Source organism: Tachyglossus aculeatus, chromosome X4 (genome assembly GCF_015852505.1).
Source record: "Tachyglossus aculeatus isolate mTacAcu1 chromosome X4, mTacAcu1.pri, whole genome shotgun sequence".
NCBI classification, from domain to species: Eukaryota; Metazoa; Chordata; class Mammalia; order Monotremata; family Tachyglossidae; genus Tachyglossus; species Tachyglossus aculeatus.
The window spans coordinates 25,850,903-25,878,615 of NC_052098.1; the positions used below are offsets into that span (position 1 = coordinate 25,850,903).

The 27,713-nt window shown below is 42.1% G+C and overlaps 1 protein-coding gene across 4 annotated transcripts in view; it reads right to left on the bottom strand.

The window, feature by feature from the left end:
- The window catches only part of TTC39B (tetratricopeptide repeat domain 39B), a 131,598-nt gene that overhangs the window by 37,494 nt on the left and 66,391 nt on the right, over positions 1 to 27,713 (bottom strand). For all 4 annotated transcript variants that reach the window (XM_038769404.1, XM_038769402.1, XM_038769405.1 and 1 more), the window contains 5 exons: positions 20,626 to 20,730; positions 18,127 to 18,258; positions 16,364 to 16,440; positions 8,491 to 8,558; positions 25 to 89 (listed from right to left, as the gene is read on the bottom strand). In XM_038769404.1, the coding sequence (XP_038625332.1) occupies positions 25 to 89; positions 8,491 to 8,558; positions 16,364 to 16,440; positions 18,127 to 18,258; positions 20,626 to 20,730 (447 nt within the window). The remainder of the gene's footprint in view (positions 1 to 24; positions 90 to 8,490; positions 8,559 to 16,363; positions 16,441 to 18,126; positions 18,259 to 20,625; positions 20,731 to 27,713) is intronic.

Genomic DNA, 27,713 nt, shown 5'->3' on the forward strand with positions numbered 1-27,713 from the left:
TCATTTGAATCAGTAACAGCTTACTTATATATTTGGTAACTTGTCCTGATTTTAAGTCCACCTTTGATGAAGTTGATCATATTTTCATCCTGGAAACAATGCAGGATATTATTAGGTATTATACAAAAGATTATTTCCCTGGTCCATTTATCACTTAGTTTGTGAAAATAAAATTTTTCTAACCACAATCTCTGATCAAGAGAGACCAAAAAAAGGACCCCAATACATTCATAATAATCTTTTTCTAGGCTATTAGAAACTGTAATGTCTCACCCATAAGCCGGCTTTAACAATTTAACCAATTCAAAGCCTTATTAAAACCACATCTCCTCAAAGAGGCCTTCCTTAATTAAGTGGTCCTTTCCCCTACTCCCTCTCCCTTCTCCATCACCTATGCAGTTAGATCTATATCCTTTGGGCACTTGGAATTCATCCCACCTTCAGCCCCACAGCACTTATGTACATACATGTAATTTAGTTATATTAACATCTGTCTCCCCCTCTAGACTGTAAGCTCCTTGTGGGCAGGGAACATGTCTACCAACTCTGTCATATTGTACTCTCCCAAGTGTTCAGTACAGTGCTCTGCCCACAGTAAGTGCTCAATAAATAACAGTGATTGAATGAATTGCATACTGGACATTCATAAAACAGCCAATGCCTAATAAACACCACTTTAAGCTTTCTTGCGTAGAGATAACCTAAGGCTACATCTCCTCTGGGAGGCCTTCCCCAATGAAGCCCTTTTTTTCCCGGCCCCCTTTCCCAAGTCTATGCACTTGGATCTGTGATCTTTGGACATTTGATACCTCTCAGCAGCCTTCAACACTGTGGACCACCCCCTTCTCAACACGCTATCCAACCTTGGCTTCACAGACTCCGTCCTCTCCTGGTTCTCCTCTTATCTCTCCGGCCATTCATTCTCAGTCTCTTTTGCAGGCTCCTCCTCCCCCTCCCATCCCCTTACTGTGGGGGTTCCCCAAGGTTCAGTTCTCGGTCCCCTTCTGTTCTCAATCTACACTCACTCCCTTGGTGACCTCATTCACTTCCATGGCTTCAACTATCATCTCTACGCTGATGACACCCAAATCTACATCTCTGCCCCTGCTCTCTCCCCTTCCCTCCAGGCTTGCATCTCCTCCTGCCTTCAGGACATCTCCATCCGGATGTCGGCCCACCACCTAAAACTCAACATGTCCAAGACTGAACTCCTTGTCTTCCCTCCCAAACCCCGCCCTCTCCCTGACTTTCCCATCACTGTTGATGGCACTACCATCCTTCCCGTCTTACAAGCCCGCAACCTTGGTGGCATCCTCGACACCGCTCTCTCATTCACCCCTCACATGCAAGCCATCACCAAAACCTACCAGTCTCAGCTCCGCAACATTGCCAAGATCTGCCCTTTCCTCTCCATCAAAATCGCTACCCTGCTCGTTCAAGCTCTCATCCTATCCCGTCTGGACTACTGCATCAGCCTCCTCTCTGATCTCCCATCCTCGTGTCTCTCCCCACTTCTATCCATACTTCATGCCACTGCCCGGATTGTCTTTGTCCAGAAACGCTCTGGGCATGTTACTCCCCTCCTCAAAAATCTCCAGTGGCTACCAATCAATCTGCGCATCAGGCAGAAACTCCTCACCCTGGGCTTCAAGGCTCTCCATCACCTCGCCCCCTTCTACCTCACCTCCCTTCTCTCCTTCTACAGCCCAGCCGGCACCCTCTGCTCCTCTGCCGCTAATCTCCTCACCGTGCCTTGTTCTTGCCTGTCCCGCCGTCGACCCCCGGCCCACGTCATCCCCCTGGCCTGGAATGCCCTCCCTCCGCACATCCACCAAGCTAGCTCTCTTCCTCCCTTCAAGGCCCTACTGAGAGCTCACCTCCTCCAGAAGGCCTTCCCAGACTGAGCCCGCTCCTTCCTCTCCCCCTCGTCCCCCTCTCCATCCCCCCCCATCTTACCTCCTTCCCTTCTCCACAGCACCTGGATATATGTTTGTACATATTTATTACTCTATTTATTTTGCTTGTACATATCTATTCTATTTATTTTATTTTGTTAATATGTTTGGCTTTGTTCTCTGTCGCCCCCTTCTAGACTGTGAGCCCACTGTTGGGTAGGGACTGTCTCTATATGTTGCCAACTTGTACTTCCCAAGCGCTTAGTACAGTGCTCTGCACACAGTAAGTGCTCAATAAATACAATTGATTGATTGATATTTGTCTCACCCTCAGCCCCACAGATATTTACAGATCTATAAATTATATATTATAAATCCTTTATTTAATGTGTGTCTCCCCCTCTAGACTATAAATTTGTTGTGAGCAGGAAACACGTCTACCAACTCTGTTGTATTGTACTCTCCCAAGTGCCTAGTATAGTGCTCTGCACACAGTAAGCATTCAAATACCACGGATTGATTGATTAACCTCCCTCCCACTTAGGGATGGGGTCAGGGACACTTCTGGATGCCTGACCTGCTTTCACAGAACAGGAGCTTAATCAACTGGTTCCCTTATTTGAACACAAAATGATTTCTTCCTGGCATATTCATTCATTCAATTGTATTTATTGAGCACTTACTGTGCGCAAAGCACTGTACTAAGCACTTGGGAAGTACGAGTCGGCAACATATAGAGACGGTCCATCACTTTTTAACTGATTGCTTAAGAAAAATGGCACTAAACATGGACCAGTTCCTTGACAGCGGTTATTTCAATAAATGTGCGAATATCATCATCATCATCATCATCATCATCAATTGTATTTATTGAGCGCTTACTATGTGCAGAGCACTGTACTAAGCGCTTGGGAAGTACAAATTGGCAACATATAGAGACAGTCCCTACCCAACAGTGGGCTCACAGTCTAAAAGGGGAAGACAAAGAACAAAACCAAACATACTAACAAAATAAAATAAATAGAATAGATATGTACAAGCAAAATAAATAGAGTAATAAATATGTACAAACATATATACATATATACAGGTGCTGTGGGGAAGGGAAGGAGGTAAGAAGGGGGGGGATGGAGAGGGGGACGTGGGGGAGAGGAAGGAAGGGGCTCAGTCTGGGAAGGCCTCCTGGAGGAGGTGAGCTCTCAATAGGGCCTTGAAGGGAGGAAGAGAGCTAGCTTGGCGGATGGGCAGAGGGAGGGCATTCCAGGCCCGGGGGATGACGTGGGCCGGGGGTCAATGGCGGGACAGGCGAGAACGAGGTACAATATCTTCTCTTAAAATTATTTCCCTCCCTGAGATCAGTAGAATCTTGGTTCAATGACTCTAAAGACAAGCTGCAGTATCAATTCATTTTAACAGTTCGACTTGATTGAACATTGAAAGAATCTGTTTTATGCACATTTCTAGTGTGTGCAATAAGTAACCAATAACCTTAAATAAAACAAGCATGATATATGAACTTGATTTCCACTAGATGGGGCTACGGGAGAAGGTTTCTCAACAATGTTTCATATCCCTTGGCATCATACTACTTTTATTTTAACTAGTCTTTGAAAAACATTAACTTTTTATTTCACGGACATTTAAAATGTGCCTAGTAAAACTACAAATATAAAACATGCTTAACAGCTTTCATTAACTATTTAATGATTAACATACCAGAGATGATGATAGCAATAATAGCATAATTAAGAGTGCCAGTTTCTACTCAGAACTCTCAGTAGGATAAATTTAAATCTATGCCTTTTTCAGGACAGAAAAGACTCTCTTAGGCAATGCGAAAAATATTTAAAAACACTAAATTCAATTTTACAGTATAGTTCAAAATTCACAGCGATACATATAAACCTCTTTGAAAAAGAATATATACTAATAATTCATGGCCAATATCGTGATGGCAACATTGTTTTTATTTAATGAAATCTTCCAAATTTGGTACCGTTGTTTAAGCTGAGGTCGTATTGTTTTCCAACGTGGCCTCTCAGCCTTGTGAAACAACCCTACCTCTGCAATTATATTGCTAAACTTGTAGGAAACCCCCCCAAAGAAGTCGGAATACAGAAGAGCAGCTCCCAACATGCCCCCCGCCTTTGTGGTTTTTTTTTTTTTTTTTTTTTTTACAGATTTTTATACATTTCTACCATTCCTACACTCCAGTCTATCTCCCACAGTACCATACCAGTGACACATAGTTAAAACCGATGGTCATGATCAATCAATCAATCAATCGTATTTATTGAGCGCTTACTATGTGCAGAGCACTGTACTAAGCGCTTGGGAAGTACAAATTGGCATCACATAGAGACAGTCCCTACCCAACAGTGGGCTCACAGTCTAAAAGGGGGAGACAGAGAACAGAACCAAACATACCAACAAAATAAAATAAGTAGGATAGAAATGTACAAGTAAAATAAATAGATAAATAGATAAATAGAGTAATAAATATGTACAACCATATATACATATATACAGGTGCTGTGGGGAAGGGAAGGAGGTAAGACGGGAGGATGGAGAGGGGGACGAGGGGGAGAGGAAAGAAGGGGCTCAGTCTGGGAAGGCCTCCTGGAGGAGGTGAGCTCTCAGCAGGGCCTTGAAGGGAGGAAGAGAGCTAGCTTGGCGGATGGGCAGAGGGAGGGCATTCCAGGCCCGGGGGATGACGTGGGCCGGGGGTCGATGGCGGGACAGGCGAGAGCGAGGTACAGTGAGGAGATTAGTGGTGGAGGAGCGGAGGGTGCGGGCTGGGCAGTAGAAGGAGAGAAGGGAGGTGAGGTAGGAGGGGGCGAGGTGATGGAGAGCCTTGAAGCCCAGGGTGAGGAGTTTCTGCTTGATGCGCAGATTGATCGGTAGCCATTGGAGGTTTTTTAGGAGGGGAGTAATATGTCCAGAGCGTTTCTGGACAAAGATAATCCGGGCAGCAGCATGAAGTATGGATTGAAGTGGAGAGAGACACGAGGATGGGAGATCAGAGAGAAGGCTAGTGCAGTAGTCCAGACGGGATAGGATGAGAGCTTGAATTAGCAGGGTAGCGGTTTGGATGGAGAGGAAAGGGCGGATCTTGGCAATGTTGCGGAGCTGAGACCGGCAGGTTTTGGTGACGGCTTGGATGTGAGGGGTGAATGAGAGAGCGGAGTCGAGGATGACACCAAGGTTGCGGGCTTGTGAGATGGGAAGGATGGTAGTGCCGTCAACAGAGATGGGAAAGTCAGGGAGAGGGCAAGGTTTGGGAGGGAAGACAAGGAGCTCAGTCTTCGACATGTTGAGCTTTAGGTGGCGGGCGGACATCCAGATGGAGATGTCCTGAAGGCAGGAGGAGATGCGAGCCTGGAGGGAGGGGGAGAGAGCAGGGGCAGAGTTGTGGATGATGGTGATTTCTAAGTCATTATGCTTGCAACATAGAGCTCTATCACATCATAAGACCTCCAGTGGCTCTGCAACATCAGGCTCCATATTTTTTTTTGACCCAGTATTTCCCCACCCCCAACCAAACCATAGGAAAAAATGATATCATCCTTAGTCACAAAGAAATGACATGCATATTAATTTCACAATATTTACGGCCGCACTTTAAGCTTCAATTACAAGGGATATTTGGCTTTTTGCAAATTTCCACTAAAAACTTTTTACTCATCTGTGCAATGAATACCCTGTACAGCAGATAGTCTTGGTGCCAGCAACTTCGGAACAATGTAAACTGGTGTTCTGGCAACTAAGAAAAATGAGAGTGGGAGGATAGACGGGCGATAAGGAAGGAAATGGCAATTCAAGAGGGAGAAAATATATTTCAAGTCCTAAAACCTTAAGTACAGACCAGTAAAATGGAAAAAAAAACTGGTATGTAAGCCTCAGGGTAGAATTAAGTCTGGGACCCCTGGCATCTTGGCATCAGGCTGAAGAAACCTCCAGATATTCTTTGGGACTGTAGTTCCAGGACTTCTGCCATGTTTTAGAGCACCTGCACTTGAAGCCAATATTTATATATATATATATAAATTCAAGCTCTGAGAGCCCAGGCCCCATTTCTGTTTCTCAGAATGTAAATGTCAGGTTTCCTCCTATTTCAGGGAACCCCTATGTCCTCAGACAGCAATGTAGGCATAGACTGCCACAGGGTTGCACATACACCCTCTAAAATCTGGGAGCCAGCCCAGGTGCCCCAGTGGTCAATTGGTTCCTGGATTGATAAATCTTATCCAGATCTACGAAAAAGAAAAGGGATTTCTGTGTGGAAGGCAACTACAAACAGCAATGCTCCAAAAGCATCACACCACTCTACTGGTGGCTGGAAAAAAAAACCCCTTGATACTCTGAATGAAAGTCTCCAATTACTTGTAGCTAGTCTGTATATGCTGGCCAAAATACAAATCTAAAAAGCAGACTCTGCTTTTCTCTGTGTGTTGGTTTTAAATAGCAACGGTTATTATAATTTTATATTCAAAGTGCTCTTCAAGAGTTCCCTTCCTAGGACTAGTTAATATGCAGCTTTTCAAGCTGACAAATCAAGTGAAAGTGTCTCACAAATGGGAGAGAAAACCCCAAACAACACTCCTGACCTCTTGCTAATTTTCTCAGTGTGGTTGACAACACAACTATCTTACCTGTCCCAGAAGCATACCACCTTGGTGCTAATTAACTCCCCTTGGGGATTTTTAGTCCTTATGTACAACCTGTTGATAAATCCTGCAGGTTTTCCTTTTACATTACTTCTTGGATGTAACATCATCCTTGGTCATGCTCTCGTTATTGTCCAAGTAGAGTACTACATCAGTCTCTTCACTGGCCTGCATCCAAACTCCCCCCTCTCCAGGCTAACCTTCACTCTGCTGCCCAGATCATCTTTCTGAATATCACTCCCATTCTATGAAAACTTCCAATGGTTACCTTTTAGCTCAACAACAAACAGAAGCTCCTGATGACTGGCTTCAAGGCTTTCCACCAGCTCTCTCCTCCTTACATATCTGCTTTTTTCAGCTGTAATACCCCAACTCACACTCTTTGCTCCTCCAAACTGAATTTCTTACTACACCTTGTTCTCAAATCTCCCCTCTCCGACCTACTGCTCAGGCCCATCTCACCTCTTGAATCCACCAGAACACAGCACTTCCGTTTCAAGTCAAAAACCCCCTCCTCCAGAAGGCATTCCCCAACTACTTCCTACTAGTCATGTCACTCCAAAAGCCACACATAGCACTTTTTTTACTTCAATTTACAATCTATTTATTTTCCTACACTGTTGATTTTCCCCCTTATATAAGTAATTTTCCTCCTGCTCCCACAGTACTCATATAATTTATGTCTGATCCCTCGTCCTCCCCCCATTCCCTTTAAGAGTATATGTTCCTCAAGGGCAAAGGCCCTGTCTTTTATTGTACTCTCCAAAGTGCCCAAAACAAAACCCTGCACAGGGTAGACAGTCAGTAAATACCATATTTACTCATATTATTGCCTCACCACATAATTTGCCTAACCCAGTAATAGAGGAGGAAATTAAAACTTATTCTTTGTACCACATAATTGTAAGCAGTGGTAGCCGTGCATCCAGGGGAGGGAATAGGAGGATGAGAATGGAACACCAAAGCAGAGACAGGCTCGGGCCACCTGGAGCGGGGAGGTTTTTCTTTGAAATGGATGTTCTCCAGAGCGGGAAGAGAATGGAGGGGAGGGTTAATTCACTGAGGGCCTATTGTCTGCAGCACTTGGGAAAGTACAGTAGAAATAAGATATGTTGTCTCAAGTGCTCTCATCTTTCTCTTCCTTCTCCCCTCCCTTTTTTCACTTCCACTTCACTTTCACCTCCCTTTGCTTACATGATCTGGGTAATAACCCCATCCCTGCTTAAATGTTATAAAACCTGCAAAAATGGGACAATTATTTAAATTAGTACAATAATATTCAATGAAGCCGCCAAAGATGGATAAGGTGCTGAGATCTGCCTGAACTGGAAGTTTGGCACGGCCAAATTCCGAAAGGCTTTCTGGCTCAACGATCCTTAAATTTCTAAAGCTCCAGGGACCTGAAAAGTAAGGAACTGGTGATATCATCTGTAGAACACTGTCCCTTCTACACTTTATACATGAAAAGCACCATTATACTGGGGTTTCTTTAAATGAAAAAACTTGGAATTGCTGCCAGATGCAAGAGGGAGAAATCAAGATGTGGGATACCTATTCATAGCTCCCACACACATATCCTAATCTCCTGGCTTGTGCCCTTCCCAGTGCTTCTCAGAGTTTTGCCCAGCTGGCTACTGACCATCCAGGGACATGTGAACAGAATGCAAAGGCTGGGGGGCGGCAGCAGATGAATTATCCCGATGTTTCTAAAAATCATGGACTTGAGTGCAGCTTGACTTTTGAAGTCCTGTTCCTGATTTGAAGAGAGAGAGTCCTCTGCTTTTCCAGAGAAAAGGGCTAGGCTATGAGAGTAATACTGATTCTGATATTAGTATTGCAAATATCTTTCTACACAGAGTTACAATCACCCACTCTGTACTTTCTGACAATTTAATACTGGCTAAGGACTCAAGTCAAACATTCATTACCTGCACAAATGTCAGTGCTGCCTTCTGAAGTAGACATTCAGCGTAACAGATTTCTGCATGCATCTCCTCTATTTGAAAATAAAGGGGGAAAAGTACATATTATAGGAAGTCCTCAAATTAATTAATTTGTTGTTAAAATACGGATGATACTTAGATAACGCCGAAAAGGTCAAGTAAAATCTCGGGTGCCTCCATTTCTAAAAGAACAGAACTGCAAAAAATCAAATGCACCCAAAATGCAAAAACAGCAAAAACAGAATCTCCTGGGGTAACAACAGACTCGTATAATGTTAAGACACCTGCCAATAATCCAAAGTCACAGATTCAAAATACATATTCTAATTCTTCTGAAAAAGGTAGATTCAGGCAGCATGGAGGGTGAGAAAGGAATTCAACTGGCTTGAATCAGAGGGAACAAGGAAATCAGGCATTCTGCAAAATTCCCCAAACAGAAGTGTATCCTCAATCTGTCTTATCTGAATAGCAGATTTGTCTCGACAGATATTGCTCTTTGTACCACTTATGGTGTTATGAAGGTTCCTATTCAGAGCAATAGATGACCTTTGGATCCGGTCATAAAGACTTCAAGACCGAGAACCTGCCCAGAACACGTGCATATATATACACACACACATATCGTGCCTGATGGACAACTATGAATATGTGTATATATAGATATGTATAAATATACACATGATATGCATGCCTATATATTATATAGATGCATATACACACACACACACATATTGTTGTCCATCATAGCAAAGGAAGACATCACTGTTGGTGGAATTTATCCAAGGGTACTTGTGTGATCAAAAAAACCCAGCTGCATTATGCACCAAAGAAGGCTGACCCTTGTCCCACTGCCGGTTTGACATTTTTCCCTTTACTTCCTTGCTTCACGAACCTTATGGAGCCTCTACTCCAACTAAGCTACTCCTTTCTTGAATACAGAGCTTTATGCTGTTTTCTAACTACAGCACAAAGCTCATCTCTAGACTGTCAACTTGTGGGCCCGGAATGTGTCCGCCAACTCTGTTGTATTTGCCCAAGCGAATATATACCATTGCTTGATTGATTGATTTTCCTCACATGCTCCACCCAGCACAGCTGTGTTGTGATGATTGTAGCTTTTGAGTGTAGGACCCTGACTCCATTCTATAACTTCATTGCTTGTGATCGTATCCTGCCCTTTGAAGTTGAGGATAGCCCCTAAGTGACACTGATGAAACTGCTCAAGCAATCTGTTGTAGCATATGTATGGAGTCCAAGTATCACACCCATAAAGAAGGCTAGAAAGCACTACAGTTCTATAGATCTTTCATTTGATCAGGAGACTAATACCACACTGCCACCACACTATTTGATAACTTCCTAAAGGATGTGCTGGCCTTTTTGATTGAGTTTCTACTTCCTTTTCTATTGTTGCATTATTGGTCAGTGTGCTGCCCAAGTAACAAAATTCCACGAGAGCATTTCTCTCTGGGTTGCCGATATAAATTTTGGGGAAAATGCATGGCTTCCCTCTTGCAAGCTCATACATCACCCTTAGTTTTCTTCAGGTTTATTATCATGCTTTAATACCTGGCTCATTCAGTCAAATCAAGGACATGCAATGTCTCCTTGCATGTATGTCTCAAAGGTGCAGTCATATGCATACAGTGGTTCTTGAATGACTGCCTAAGACTTTGGACAATGTTCAAAGCCTATGAGTTGAAAGAGTTTCCCAGAATAGCCGAAGCAGATTCCAACACCTGTATCCAGGTCTCTTTCTGCGTCTTCCAGCATGGATTAACAGAATAAGTTCAAAAGGACCAAGCCCACCTACGCATTCCTGCTTTATCCCATCAATGAAGGGCAGTGGACTGGACAAGGCACATCTGGCTCTGACATAGCCAGCCTTGCAGTCCTGAAATCGTTTCAGAATTTTAATGAATTTTTCAAGGTGGCCAACTACATCAACAATTTTTAGAATCCTGATGATATGTTAAGTCAGTGCTTTAGCATTATAAACTAGCAGGGAATCACCAGGGTAGCTGCATGGATGGGCCTCGGAGTTAGAAGGACCTGGGTTCTAATCCCACCTCCACCACTTGTCCGCTGTGTGACCCTGGGCAAGTCATTTCACTGGGCCTCAGTTACCTCATCTGTAAAATGGGGAGAAAGACAGAGCCCCAGTACTTAGAACAGTGCTTGACCCATAGTAAGCCCTTAACAAATACTATCATCATCACTTTAGTGGGCTATTTTCACCCTAAGTGATTCTTCCATCAGAAACCTTCACCCCTGATGGCATAGCCCCAGCCACATTCCCCTTCCTCTGGCTGTTTCACTGTCCACATATAGCGAGATGTGGGTTTATGGAACTCAGATAGACTACGACTAGAATACATGTGAGTTTTTAGCTTAGACACCACCAACTCCAAGCAGGTATGACTAGGGCTTTAGATCGCTACACCAGCAAATCTTCCATTTTTAAAAATGATCAACTGGGCTACTTATGAAAATTCAGAAAGAGTACGGGCTTTGGAGTCAGAGGTCGTGGGTTCAAATCCCAACTCCACCAATTGTCAGCTGTGTGACTCTGGGCAAGTCACTTAACATCTCTGTGCCTCAGTTACCTCATCTGTAAAAGGGGGATTAAGACTGAGAGCCCCCCGTGGGACAACCTGATCACCTTGTAACTTCCCCAGCACTTAGAACAGTGCTTGGCACATAGTAAGTGCTTAATAAATGCCATCATCATCAACCCCTTCTAAAACAAAAGGCCCCAAATGACAGATTATAATTTTCCTTCAAGACATAAGTTAAACTTAAAACCTACAAGATTTCACTATATTTTTGCTGAGATACTCTAGCTTGTCCTCCATCTTTAAAGATTACAGTCTCTACCAATGATGAGATTCTATCCACGAGAGTGGGTGTGACTGGAAAGACCAGAGTTCAACCAATATTCCCCTCCATCCTGCATCTACATATAATTCCTTTCTGTGCTGATGTATTTGCTCAATAGACTGTGAAGCCCACAAGGTACAGGGACTGTGCTTAATTCCCACCTGCGTATTATTTTCTAGCACTTACTATGTACTTTGTACACAGTATGTAATTAGTAAATACTATTACTATTGTGCAGCCTGTCACTGCTTCAGAGCCAACCTCTGGGTACCCTAATCTTTGAAAAGTCACCACACACAGAGGGCATTCCTCTCCTGATTCCAGTGCTTTGCACAAAATAAGGGCTTAATAAATACTATCTCTACCATTACTACTTTGGGCAAGTCACTAAACATCTTTGAGCCTTCCATTTCTTCATCTATGAAACAGGAATAAGGGATGTGCTCTCCCTTTCTCTTAGACTGTGAACCCCATATGGGACAGGGACTGCATCCAATCTGATTATCTTGTTTCTAGCCAGCACTTAGCACAGTGCTTGGTGCACAGTAAAGGCTTAAATGCCATAGCTACTAAAATTTTAAAGTCTCTGATCTTCCTTTACATTCTTAGCATCCTACTGCCATCAAAATAAGATGGAAAAATCCTTTCCTAAAGTCCTCGAAATGTACGTCTGAATAGACATGTAAAAGTTGCCTAACATTTTAAATCCATAACAAATCTTGGGCATTCTTTATTACATATAAATGTCTGCTTTTAAGGCCAATTTGAAAGCAATTCTAGGTAACAAACCGGCCAAACCTGAATATTCAACTCTATCAGATGTGGAAACAATGAGTGGGCGTGAAATATATTAACCCTTCAGAAAGCCTAATTAAATACGTGCTCTGCCGCAAAACATTAGCCATTTAAGACTGTACAGGAAAATTACTATGGAAAAGCAAATCACATACTGATGCCACATTGTGGTTCAATGTTTTGACTTTTTCTGCTTGAACAAAGTATGTTTGGGTTTTAGTGACAGTCAAAAAGCATACTGAGATAAATTCAACTTTAATAAAATTAAGGTTATAAATTTTGACTAATTTTTCATGCATGCTACTTGAGTTCAAAAGTCAAACTGACGCAGAATGAGCAGACACTAGCATACTTCATGCGCACAGACCCTTCACTTCCTCAAAAGTCATATCTTGTTGCTATTTTGAAATACTAACCTTGGCACTGTTTTCAAAACCGAGGTCAATGACTAAACAAGCTAGAATTTCAGTTCCCACTGGAATAGCAATTGGCTTGAGAGATTTACAAGTAATCTTGTCCAGGCCAGAGGAAGGTAGCGGGGAGTCCATGCTTTTGGATACAGGACATGCCAGCACCAACATCATCAGTTCCTCCAGCATTGAGGCAGTCAGCTCCTCTAGTGCGCTTGAGGCTATGGAATTTAAGCACCCTCTCTTCCCACAGTTTCCAGGCCCTTTTTATGTTATGGACAGGTTACACTATAGACAGGGACAAGATATTGTCTACCTTGGTGCCACAGAATCCTGAATCCAACTCTCAAATCAGCACTGGAGTAGACGGGGTAATTCCTAGCTCATTTCAGGATTCATCATTTCCCAAAAACCAATTATAGAAACAGAAACCAAAGATATGCCTAGTAGACATGGACCAATTATTAGACTTGGGTTCATAACTATGAGCTCCAAAATATAAGCTCATACATTTTCTGGAAATTAAAATAGCTACATCATACCATTGGAGAACTGTAATAGATCTTTCACAAATGTAAATCATGAGGTACACAGCTGACACGAAGATTATCAGCAGCAGTACAGAATTCAAAACTTTCATTAGTGTGCTTTAAAGATAGCACACTATTTTACAACACAGTTAGCCACAGAAACAGAAAACCAAATCAAGATGGCCAACATTGGGAAGAATGTCTCCCCCTTCTAGACTGTGAGCCCACTGTTGGGTAGGGACTGTCTCTATATGTTGCCAACTTGTACTTCCCAAGTGCTTAGTACAGTGCTCTGCACACAGTAAGTGCTCAATAAATACGACTGACTGATTGACTGACAGAATTTGGTGACAACAGGCTGTCTGGCTTCATATCAAATCAAAGATCCCTGAAACTGTAGTGTATATGGCTGCAAGACCTAGACAGTCAGTGTCTTCGGCAGTTAAGTAATGGCATTTATTAAGCGCTTACTATGTGCAAAGCACTGTTCTAAGCGCTGGGGAGGTTACAAGGTGATCAGGTTGTACCCCGGGGGACTCACAATCTGAATCCCCATTTTACAGATGAGGGAACTGAGGCACAGAGAAGTTAAGTGACTTGCCCAAAGTCACACAGCTGACAATTGGCAGAGCTGGGATTTGAACCCACGACCTCTGACTCCAAAGCCCGGGCTCTTTCCACTGAGCCACGCTGCCTCTCAGTTTCATCAAGATACCTACATATCCTACTTAACATCAATTGGGATGAAGGGATTCTCAGTCCTGAGGTCCTGGAATGCAGTAAACTCACCAGCACTGAGGCAATGCTCATCACAACGTAACAGTACTGGGAGGCATCCGAGAGAAGAATTTAAGAATAGAGTCATGGCTCTATTGTGAACTGAAAGGGGATATATGTATATAGGTAAGAAAGGTAGAGGAGTCATTTGAAGACATACCGAAGCAAAGGCACAAACAACATGACATAATAGTGATATCCCCTCAGCCAAGACACCAACAAAATCTTACTTACAGTGTAAGCGCCTTAAGAGCAGGGGCTGTGACTTCTGTTTTAATAGTATGCTCCCAAGAACTGAGTATATACACATATATATACATATATATATATATATATATACACACATATATACATATATATATATATATATATACACACATATATATATATATATACACATATATATATATGTATATATATATATATATATATATATATACACACTCACCGTGGGGTTCCTAGGGTAGGCTCATATACGCATTTATAGATGGTTTATTCTTCCTGCTCTCTATTTTCTTATCTGCTTATATTAAGGAATATTTTCAGTACCTGGTCCAGGAAAACATTCAGGTGGCCAGAAAAACAATAGCTATAATTGTGGCACGTATCAAATACTATGTGCCAAGCACTGGGGTAGATTCAAGATAATCAGATCAGGTAGAGTCTTTCCCCCCACACTGGGCCCACAATTTAAGAGGGAGGGAGAGCAGATGGGAATATTTGAGCTAGCTAGACTATTACCAGAGGATTTATTGGCAAATAGGAACTGAAGATGCCTAAATGGGCTGAGTTCAAGGGGAACATGAATGGTTATAAAAGGGTTCTGCGACTCATAAGGCTACAGGGTTTATAGCTTTATATTACGAGCTTGTTCCCTGCTGTTTACTTCTCGATCTGTTTAGCTTGATCAGGAAAAAAAAAAAATTCTGGCTTCCTAGGAACAGCCCAGCTGAAAACTTAATAAGACCCCCTTGGCCAAGATGATTAGCGAGTGGCTCAAGGTTATAAAATACATTGGGGGAAAAAAACTCCTAGTTCAAACATTTGGGAACCATCACCTGGAGGATTGGGGAACCTCCCTCACCCCCCCAACCCAGCCATTCCACTCTGGGTAACCACAACCAAAGTGTTCCCCAACAAGCTATCCACCTGAAGAACCCATCTTGTCCAGCTCTCATTTCTTATGCCCCACGATGTCCCTGGGCTTGGTGAGATCCCCCTGTTGTGATAGGGTAGTCTGGAGTGTGCATATGACAGCTAGGACCTACCTGAAATACTTTACCCACTAGAAGGTAAAAGCCCATCTGTCAATTCAGTCTGGCCCTTCTACTCTAGGGATTAAGGAAGTGTGGAAAGGCAGCCAGTGGTAAAAAAAAAAAAAACAAAACCTGGTCATTCATGGATAAGATGATTGGAAGAAGCACAATTCAGGGTCAAGAGAAACTATTTGTGCACATGCTTGAGTATGTGCGGCATTGGGCCCTGCAAATACTACCATGTGAGTTTTCCTTAACATGGGGTGAGCAAGAACACAACTTCCAAGTAATAAAGGAATAGAAATGTGATAATATGAGACCAGGGGAGGCAGGAAGTTGACTTGGGCTGGAAATCTGGGGAGGGAAGAAGAGGAGGGGGATTTTATTTTTGGGTCAGAAATCCTGTCCAGGAGAATTGTATCTATTGGGTTTCATGATCCCTAGTGGTTTTACAGCAGAGGCATGTTTCACTTGGACCACTTGTTCTTGCCCCAGAAGAAGCCCCTCCTATTCCCCTTGATTCTGCAAGAAATAAAAAAAGCTATACACACCAAATTCATGAGCTTTTGTTCTAGTTAATTCCTTCTGTTGTCCATAATTTTATAAAATGAATTTAAAATTTACATCCCGCATGGAAATACACCAACCCATAAACCACCCATTTGCAGGAATACATTTTACCCATCTAAATAGATAGAGATCAGCAGAGCTCTTTATGTAAAAGCTAACATTAAGCAAATTATTTGGTTATCCCTGTCCTAGAAATCCATGCCACCATTAGTTTCTGAGTTGAACTACCATAAAATTGGTCTGCTCATCTCCATGAAACATCTCCGCTCCTATCGGATACTCTAGGCATTAGCAACACACTACAGCCAGTTTTCCCATACTGCATGCTTTCACTATGCATTTGGGATAGTGCATCGTGAGGAATTAGGGAAGGTTCTTCTGACAACATACATCTGCCTGGAGAGAACACAATGCAATGTCGGAAGAAGCTGTCGTACACATACCCACCAAGTCAGTCAAGGCGTGTGTACTGCAATGCCCGCTTTCCTTAATGCTGGGTTCTTCAGAGACAAAATCCCCACATCTTCAGAGAGCTGACTGTACCTGAAATCCACTCTATAACACCCACAAATCATATTACGCTTGAACTATGATCTCTTAAGACAGACAGTCACACACAGTTAAATGCAATTACTCTTACCTTCACTCAGTTGATCCATTGATGGTTTGGAAACCAAACTGGACAGAGATTCTACCACTGTATTTCTTTTCCTGAATCTGTTGTCAGTACACAGGGAGAGGGAGAAAAAGCATACAAAATGAGTAACAAGGTTGTGATCATTTTCATTTGGGACTCATATTCCCAAATTACTGGAAATGAAAAAGTTATTCTTAGTGAACTACTGGAAGGATGGCCAAGTCAGGAAGTATACTGATCTTTCAAAAAATCACCATTTTTTCTGAGACACAAGCAGTAATGGAAATACCTCAAATGTCTTAGAAGTTTAGTTTCTTTGTGCCAGAAACTGCTAAGATGAGCATCTTCAGTGAAATCCGCAGTGATTTTTATTCACCAATACCACAGGAACACCAGGAATTTACATGCACCCTTTTTAAATACAATACCTACAACCTGGTCAAACAGAGTTTTGATCATTCAAAATTGGGGGCTGACTGCCTTTGCTTTTAAAATCTCCCAGAATGTTTTCCCTTAATATAGATGTTAGATGAAATTTCAAGTCAGTTCTTTTTTTAAAAATCTCAACTAGTTCACCGATCCCTAAGATTAAACAGCCAAAAAGCATGTCATCCTATATTTCGTAGTGGTAAAAAAAAAAAAAAAAAATCATGCATCTGAACACTGGAATCAAAAAGGGACTATTGCACTGGTTAGACTTCAGATGCCCTACCTTCATTCATTCAATCGCATTTATTGAGCACTTACTGTGTGAAAAGCACAGTAGTAAGCACGTAGGAGAGTACAATGTAACAATAAACAGACACACACCTGCCCACAATAGAAGGGGAGACAGACATTAATATAAATTACAGATATGAACCTGTACACTTAGTTTTCCTTTAATATAGGGGTTACATTCTGACGTGCCTATGCACTTGGATCAATACCCTTTAAGCACTTGATACCCCACACTCAGCCCCACAGCATTTATGTACATATCCATAATTTATTTTAATGGATGTCTCTTCCTCTACATTGTAAGATCCTGGTGGGCAGGAAATGTGTCCTCCAACTCTGTTGTAGTGTATTCGCCCAAGCACTTAGTACAGTGCTCTGCACAAAGTAAGCACTCAAATACCATTGATTGGTTGACAACCCCTATATTAAGAAAACCGATATTGGAGCATTTGGGCTTTGATTGATGTCATGTGCACATGCACAGCAATTTCTACCATCATTGTATTCTATCCAGATAGACAGGAATCATTGGAAGTATATTTCCTAACAATGTTCCTTCCAAAAGATGTAGTAAAAATACATGTTAGGGAAGAGCTGAGTGTTCTTTAAAATTGGATGGACATGACAGCCAGTTTACATATCCATAATTCAGATTACATTTAAGAAACAGACCATACTTGCCTAGCTTTGAGTAAATCTAAAATATTTTGTAATACTTTTCATTCTTTTATAACTCCAAACACACACACCAATTAAAATCTGAAACTTTTCTTCCCATCCCTTCTCTGTGCCTAAATCACTTAATCTGTAAAATGGGCATTAAGACTGTGAGCCCCATGTGGGACATGGGCTGTGTCCAGCTTGATCGCTCTGCATCTACCCCAGGGCTTAGGACAGGGCCTTGCACATAGTAAGCACTTAAAAGCCATTAAAAAATTGGTGATTGTTCCATTATGCACATAAACTTGTCCCCCCCAAAAATAATAATAATAAATAAAGCCTATATTTACAGTCTCAAATACAGTATTAAAATAATTCATGCTTACCTCTGGCAAGTTTGCAAAGCTTCCTTCATTGTGGTGATACCCATTTGAATATCCTGTTGTTCAAAGGTCATAGCAGCCTGCATTACTAAAATAGTGCTGTAGCCCAAGGCATGGTACATGCTTTCTTTAGACCTGGGAAGACATAAGACCTTAATGTACACTAGAGAAGGCCAGGGTTTGAAGAAAAGGCAAATTAGTTCACTACTATTACTAAAGTTTGCAATAATATTTGTGTTCTTCATCCTTACCACTGATGGCTACGGGCTTTACGCATACAACTTGATCTGAATAACTCAGACCTCCAGAAACTATTTTATGGATTTTCAACAAATCCAGGAATTATGACAGTTCATTTATTCATTCAATCACATTTATTGAGCGCTTACTGTGTGCACAGCACTATACTAAGCGCTTGGGAAGTACAAATCGGCAACATATAGAGACAGTCCCTACCCAACAACGGGCTCAGAGTCTAGAAGGGGGGAGACAGACAAAAAAAATAAACCAAAAAACAAGGAGATAGTTCAAACTGCTCTCCTTTATGTAGGCACAAGGGAGCACACTGAAGATGAGTTTTTGAGGAGGGTTGATTGATGAGCATGGTAGGGGTCAAACATGTAAGAACACAGAAGGACCAAAAATTTCAAGAATATCCTTCCATGAAAGTAAATACTGGCTCTGAAATAGTGAAATTTCTATCCTATGAATGTAAAGTCTATCAATTTCAAATATGCTTTAAATCCTTGATGTGACACTTTAGACTGAAGCTTGGCTACTTCTGGATTTTCCTTTGAATAAAAATGTAAACATTTTCCATCATAAAAAAATGAGCTGATGCAATATTCATGGAATTCTATGAGTCCCATAAGTTATTCAACTCTAGATTTTATAGGCCATGAAATCCCCAGTCTGATCTCTAAACTCAAACAGATTTTTGTTTTCAGTTTGTGTTAATAGCTAGCAGTAGCAGCTCTATTTTAAAAAAAAAAGCCAGCCCACATAAAATTCAATTCCTTTTGCCCTGAAAGTAGCTTAAGCATCCCTTAGCATTTCACAACTTGTTTTAAATACAGCTTGCACCACCTTTCCAGGGCTATAACCTAGGATGATGGCTTCACAACTTTAATTTTTAACTAAAATGATTACTTCCTGTAAGGAAGACTGCTGCCACTGAATAAAAATACAGTCCGAGTATTTGTCTCATATACGTTCACTCTCTGGGAGAGCTCATCTAGTCACCCTGTTTCAACTTCCAGCTTTATGCGGATGAAACCCAAAACTAAAACTCCAGCCCTTATCTTGCTCTCAAATGACAATAACCCTAGGCATAACCTGTTACAATATTCCTCATTCCAACAATATATTTTACTCGAGAAGCAGCTTTGCCTAGTGGATAGCGCACGGGTCTTGGGGTCAGAAGGACCTGGATTGTAATCCCAGCTCCACCGCTTGTCTGCTGTGTGACCTTGAACAACTCACAACTTCTCTGTGCCTCAGTTAGCTCATCTGTAAAATGGGGATTATGACTGTGAGCCCCAGGTGGACTGTATCCAACCTGATTACTTTTATCTACCACAGTGTTTAGTATAGTGCCCGGCACAAAATAAGAGCTTTACAAATACCTACATACAAAAAAAGATGACAACACGTAGCAGTTAGTACCATTCTACAATAAAATCGTACAAATCCCAGGGGTGTGTGAATTCCCTCCCTCCCTCAGATTACTTTTCCCCAGAAGTGAATAGGCTGGGGATTAAGGATTAGGCCACTGTAGTGTGAGGCAAGGACAAGGCAAGGCTAGTCAGCAGTTAGGGTGTTGGTAGGTTTGACAAATTCAGAAATGAATGCACTTAGGTGAGTTATTAAAAAAAATGACAATTGATACTGGTAACTTCTATAGGTCTGTCATTTATGCTAGGCCAGAGAAGGAAGCACGATGTACCCTCCAAGGCAAGCCATACTCTTTCCAATGCCACAAGCCACTGCTGGGATATGTAAATAATAATAATGATGGTATTTGTTAAACGCTTACTATGTGCCAGGCACTGTTCTAAGTGCTGGGGCAGATACAAGGTAATCAGACTGTCCCACACTCTCTCCTACTCACACCTGAACCCATAAGTGGCTTTCAGAGCCTCTGACACCTCCAGAGCTACCCCAGGGATGCAGGATGGGATCAGTGTGGATGGGGGATATCCAATCACCCCAGGAAATCTTCATTAGATGCTGCTGCATGGAGTGATTCTGGGCCTCTTTAGTCCAAAGACTCCAAGCGGCTCCAGGGAAGTCACAGACTGAGATCCGGTTCAGACCAAAGTCCCCATGCAGCATTTTCCCACAGGAGATTCACACCCCCACAGGCCACGGCATTGACTTGACCTCCAGGGTTCCTTTGGCAAGAGTGCAAAACAATATTCTTACGCTAAAAATACATACACGGCCATATTTTTCAAATTGGACGTCTTACGCTATTTGCAATTCAAATAAAGTTCTACATACCAAGGTCGAAGTAAGTCCAGGGCTTCTGAGAATTTATTATTTAGAAATAAGTTTAGAGCCATTGTACATTCTTCTAGGGCACACTTGAGATCCATCTTGGATGCCCTAAACATCCAAAAAAAGGGAAACATATATTGAGCAAATTGCTTGTAATTTTTACTCCCCCTTCACAGTCTATAGTAACCAATCAATTTCTCATGTTGCATGCTTTCCCACATGTGACACTGAACCAAACTGCTTATTAATTCAATCGTATTTATTGAGCACTGTGTGCAGAGCACTGTACTAAGTGCTTGGAAAGTACCATTTGGCAACTAATAGTGCTTAGGCTGATGATGTTGCTGTCCCTGCAGGTCTCTCTCCCACACTACCACCACCCTTCCACCGGTTCCCCCCCACCAAAAAAAGAAAAATTCTCCAAAAATCAGGCAATTCTACAAGTTTGACAAACAAAATTCCAATTGAGAATGTGTTACATTTTAAAGAAAGAACCCTCAAAAGGGATTGGCACTGTTCCTCTGTCACTAGTATGTAAATGACACTTCACTAAATACAAAGGATGATCTAGCAAAGCCAACAGCCCTGCTATCTCCTTGTGATCACCTGAAATACACACCTAGTTGAAGCCTAAGAAAAGACTTTAATCACCATGTCCCTGAATTCAGCCTCAAGAAACTGAAGCAGTGGTGAGCAGCCCAGGAGCTCTGCTTGAGTTATCCCTACTCTTGCAACTCTCGGACTCTACAGTCAAAAAATGTCTTCACTAACGTTCAGTAGATCAGAAGGCAATTTTCTGACACCCAAACAGTGGTCATTTTCCAACTGAAACTCAATCATGTTCTTCCCAGACCCCACTGAATTAGATCCATTGTAGGATGCTGATAAATCTAGCCAGCTATCAATACAACTATCCTAATCCTCTGCTGACTAGCTCAGGACAAATGGCTAATTTGACATCTGGGAATTCATTTTACAAGGGGTGCCAGGAGAAAAGTAGAGCAAGTAATGCACCCCCACACTCCAGTCATAGAGCAGCGGAGAATAATGTGGATTCATTTTTCTTCCAATCATCAGATCCATCAACTCTTTGTGTCCCCATTCTTGTCACGGAAGGATTTTATTTGACTTGGATGTATTAGTGGCAGCAGCAGCACTTACTGAGCACCCATTAGGTGCAATCCATTGTACTAGGTGATTGGGAACTATGGAATAGGGAAATGACAAAATCCTTGCCCATAAAGCTTATACTTTAACAGGAGAAAAACACAAATATATTTTCATCTAGGTGGTTTTCAACAGCTTATACCCAAAAGTTGATGAAATTTGAGATGAACCTGAATCAGTTTACTCTTGCTTCTTCTATGGAAGCTGATCAAAAAGCCTCAAAACAAATGAAAAATCCTAAGTAGTGTAATGACAGTTTTGCTCTACATAAAATAGGCCCTTAATAAAGACGACTGATTAAGATCCATGACACAATGTAAACACACAAGTCTAGGTTAACTCTCAGCCTAAGTCTTAAACGTCTACTGCCGGGGTGCCGGCGGGGGGGGGGGGGGGGGTCTTTAACCTATTAAAGATTATAAAGTATATTGGGTGAGTAGTATCAGAAACCATGTCTTTACACTTGGTATAATTCTCCGAGCCTCGTTTCATCAAGAATAACCCGGCTGCTGTAAAACACGTTAATGAAGGTTTAAGACGCATGCTCGTTAGCTGTTACTGCTGAGATTTTTTTCTTCATTAAATCTTCATTTGTTTTTTTAAGCCCTGCCAACCATTACTACAAAGTTTCATTGTACCTATGTAGAGAATTTAGCACATTTAAAAAAAAGAAAAGAAAAGGAAATAAACTGGTCATTTTCAGGCTTCCCTCTTAAAGAAAGCGTTCTCCCACACACTTTTCTATATATTCTTACATTTCTCCAACATGACTCAAAAAACTAAGCTATCTGCGACAGGTCAACTGGAAGAGGCTCACACCCAGACTGGCCTTGAATGATGTAATCTTCCATTCAGGCTGAGCTAAGACCTGACTGGCTAAATTGGGCTGGATGCCAGATCAATCAATCATATTTACTGAGCGCTTACTGTGTGCAGAGCACTGTACTAAGCTCCTGGGAGAGTACAAAATAAAAGAGTTGGCAGATCATGCAGAGCTCAACTGGGAAGGCCCTCTCATTGGTGGCCACAAAGAGCCAGTCCCTCCACTACTCTGCAAGCTCCTTGAGGACAGAGTTCATGTCTAAATAGTTTTATTGCACTGTACTCTCCCAAGTGCTTAATACAGAGTTCTGCACCCAGTATGCAAACACCACTGACCGACTGGCACACGGCAGCCTGATTTCGGTACTGCTGCATGGACTGCCTGATGCAGTTACCCCATCTGGAGGTTAGGAAAATACTGAAAAGGAGCCTGAAATAACATTACCAAAGTTGGACCCGCTACTGGACGAGATGCGGGAAGACACTGAAATTTCTCAACCTCATCTACAGCAAATCAATTCTAATGTAAAAGGGATTGTACTGAAAACAAAATGATTTAATTTTTGCTTCTTGACTACTATTTTGATAAATGTACACAATTCCTTTAAAAAACCTATCATTTAGAAAACACATAAGGCAAAATATTTTAATGAGTGACATAGAAGAGAAGCAAAATATACCATGGTTCACTATGTGATCAAGACTCCACCTTTGCTGACTACAAAGACATAATGATTAATAAAAAAAACAAGACAATTAAGATTATATCCTGATACTAATGGTATACAGACAAATGGTGGCAAACAAATTTAATCTGCATTCACATTTTCTTTCCCACCAATACACAAACACTTTGACAACTTAAGTTATACAATGAAGGTGTATCGCCCAAAGCAATGCAGAAAAATTGAGATTCAATAATCTAACGAATAAGAAGGGAAGAGATAATAATAATAATGATAATAATAATGGCATTTATTAAGTGCTTACTATATGCAAAGCACTCTTCTAAGCACTGGGGGGCTACAAGGTGATCAGGTTGTCCCACGTGGGGCACACAGTCTTAATCCCCATTTTACAGATGAGGTAACTGAGGCCCAGAGAAGTGAAGTGACTTGCCCAAAGTCACACAGCTGACAAGTGGTGGAGCCGGGATTTGAACCCATGTCCTCTGACTCCAAAGCCCATGCTCTTTCCACCAAGCCACGCAGATCTGCTACTAGGGTAAAGAGTGGTGTTTTTTTCCCAGATTGGCTGATGTATCACGTTTACAGGTAATTGTTCAATTCTGTACTTCCGTTTGCCAGGAAAATCATAACTGTAGCTTTTAGATAGCAATTTTGGTACTGCTCTGCAAAACTGCAAAATAAAGGCTTGCTCAGGCATATAATTCTAGGCCATGAGCCACTATTCATAACTACAATCCTTAAGACATTTTCTCAATGCTGGATTGTGCCTAACTGCCTTAACAGGATTTTGTTTTTGTTTAAAGAGTGAACTTTTCCCCATAAGGACATGCACATCTATGTATCACTTAAAAGTGAAGTAGGATCTCCTCTTAATCTTCCCTGGAGGTCTTTAAAAACAGGATTATGTGTTGGTGTTGTTTTGTGTTGAAAGTAGGGGAGTGGATTAAGGAAAAAAAAAAAAACCTTTCAGTTGCCTCCAATTTTAAGTTTCTGTGACTCATCCTAAACCTGCTCTGGATGAGTCAGTAGGCGTTGCAGTAGAATCAAACTCTAATTACTTGGGTTATTTCAATGGATGGTCTACCATCTGGATTTAGCACAAGAATAGAAATTAAATTGGAAAAAACCCACCCCAATCTTCAGCTGCTTTTTCCTCCTTTCTTACTCCAAATTCCATCCCAGATTCCTTCTTCAGCATCATCTCCACTCCTCTTTACCTTTCTGCTTGGGATTGGATTGCTGTTTATAACTAGCTCCTAAACTATGAATATCCATTTCATTTCTATTTGAGGCTCGGCAAAAACACAGACTTCTCCACCAGAGGCTGAAAGAAAACAAATCTGATCTGCTTTCCAATTCCCCACAGGACCTAAAATCAAAACGTCCCCAAACTGAGGCTAAGAAGTGATCCAGTGGAATACTAGAGACAATTCAAAGCAACTGAGACTCCCAAGGGAGTGCTCTGCACACAGTAAGTGCTAAAAAAATACGATTGAATAAATAAATGCTTTCCCCAAACCTCTTTTTTCTCTGCAACTTTGGGATACCTTCCAAACTTCCTCACCAACCCAGTTAGCACAACTAGTTACTCCCCTACCCAGATCAAATATTTAGTTTCCTACAGTAGCCTGGTACCTTGTTTTGCATTAGCACTTGAGAAAATGAGAAGTTCTTCAGAGTTCAAAGGAGCCAAGTCTCTAAATCGTACATATACTGGTATATTGTTTATTGAGTGTACACTGGGTGCACAGCACTGTACTAAGTGCTCGGGAAGTACAAAGCAAGGAAGTGACAAGTTCCCTGTCCACAGAGAGATTACACTCTAATGGCAGAGAAAGACATATTTACCAAATATTTACAAAAAGAGCAATCAGGAGAGACACTTGAATATACAACTGAATAAACATGTAAATGATGAGGATGGGTACAATTAAGTATATGAATGCTAAAGACTGCTGATGGATTTAAACAGCTTGGGGTGCTGGAACCTAATTGGGGATGGCTTACTGGATCTCAGGAGAGCTGTGAACATGGGGAAGAGCTGTGGTCTGTGGGAAACAGTGAGAGTGAAGGGATGGAGGTGGGAGAGTAGAGAGCAAGGCAGAATTCAAAGGCAAGTTTGGGTGGAATGAAGAGAGCTAGTTGGAGAGGAGCCAATGAAGAGAGCAGATAGATAAGGTCACTACCATTTTTCCTTTAAGCTTTTCATTTAACCAGTTTTATTTTTAAAAACTAGAGTTCCATTTCACCTGTGACAATTTGCCATTGCCTAAAGTCATATCCAAGACATGCCCTTATTAAAGCAGCCTATTCACCTAATGTCTACAGTTGGCAATTGTTCCTCAAGTAGCAGCAAAACCCTTGGCTGCTACCAGATGAGTAGGAAGGGAACCGGGGAAGACAAAAAGAAAAGGCTGAGGAAGATCATGCCGGTTTCCCAGAGTCTGTTCCAGAGTGTTCTCTCTCCAGAGCTAACTCATACTTGTGGTAAGGCATGTCAATCTCCTTCACCTTGTGTCTTCCTGAGATGGTTAAAAAGAAACTCTGAATATCACAGTAATACTGAGCATTTTACAAAGGTAAAAGATGAGTATGATTCTGACTCCCCCAAGGAAAGGAGGGCACCTGGGCTGGATGGGCCTAAACCATCCTGCTTTGGCAATGGAAACCCTGATCCTAAGGAAACTTTAAGACACATATACTGGAAAGGCTCTCCAAAATACTCTATGCCTCATTCTATAAAACTAGAAACTCACAATCTCAGATTAAACCATTTGCAAAATGGTAAGTGTGGTTAATGAGACCAAAAGCAGAGAAAGAAATGAGGATTTCTATCCACAATGGCAAAGTAAATAATTATCATTATTATGTTATTTGTTAAGTGCTTACTATGTGCCAAACACTGTTCTAAGCCCTGGGGTAGACACAAGGTAATCAGGTTGTCCCACATGGGGCTCAAAGTCTGCGTCCCTATTTTACAGCGAGAAGTGAAGTGACTTGCCCGAAGTCACACAGCTGACAGGTGGCGGAGTCGGGATTAGAACCCACAACCTCTGACTCCCAAGCCTGGGCTCTTTCCACTAAGCCACGCTGCCAGTCTTCTCCCCAACTACACCCCTCTCCACCTAGCCACTGCTCCTCTTTCTGAAGATAAGCGATTCCTAAAGCTTCAGCAGAAAAAGCATTTCAAAGGAGCATAAGTGTCACAAGCAATGCCTAAAAGCCATACCTTTCTCCATGTTAGCTCTCCACTTCTAGTCCTGGTAAGAGAACTCACTGGCCCACTGCCTGAAAACTTAAAGTTTACAAAAGGGGGAAGGAAGGGAATGGGCAGGAAGGTGACCCAGTTGTCACCACCCCTCTTTTTGGAGTGGAACAAAAAAGGGTTCAGAAATACACTTGGCTGCCATATGCTGAGAAGAGGGCCTTTACTTCTCACTGCTACACTTCTGGTTCCACATCATTAACACAATCTCCTGTTCCTCTTTTCTGCAAACATATAAAAATGGTCACCTAATCCATGATCCATCATCTCAGGAACACCAAGCCACTGTATCTGATTTGGATTTGTAAATGCTAAGTGTTCCCCCTTCCCCAATACATGTGTGCCCTCATCACCATGCATGTATTTCCCTCCTTAGCACTCTCTGCACTACTTTTATCCTGGAACAGCAGTTACAGAGATGCGTAACAGTGAATAGGACGTCATCAGGCTGGCTGATAGCCTCCAACAGCTTGTGGGTTCTGTGAGCTCAGTGGATAATCTGCCCCTGAATGGCCAGTCTGACACTGATGCCCCATAATTTAAGTCAGAAATGGGAAAAGTGTGTATCTTTAAAGGGCTTCACACAGTGCCACCACCACAGAGAGACTGCAGAGAAGCAACTAATCCCTACTGATTCCTTCAAGTGTCCTGTCCCCTCTAATATGGAACTCTGGAATATCAGCTACTTGCAGCATCTTTCAGATCTTCAGAAACAATATCAGAGGATAGCAGTTACATGAAGGAAGCACAGAATTTAGGTGCCTACGTTTCCACTTTTATCAGCTTCTGTGGGATCTCGAAAGGTGAATGGGAGAGTGGCAGCAAAAGACCAAACTAAAGGGCAGCCTCCAGACCCATAGCCTGTGTCCAAGGCTCAAGGAAGGCCTTCCTTATCCCACCTCTCCTTCCCCACTGCTGAAACTGGCTCAGGGGTACTGTGGCCAACAAAGCCATAACCCTAGCCTCACACTGGACCTGCTTGGTCTTATATTTAGTATCATGGAGCATCCCTTGAAGTGTCCCACAGCAGCAGCAGTTGGCACTGCGTTAGTAGTGCTGTTCCTGGATCACTGATTAACTGGTGACCCGGCCTGACATTCCCCACACTTGGAAACAGGTCATGGAGGCGAGGCTCTCTCCTAGCACTT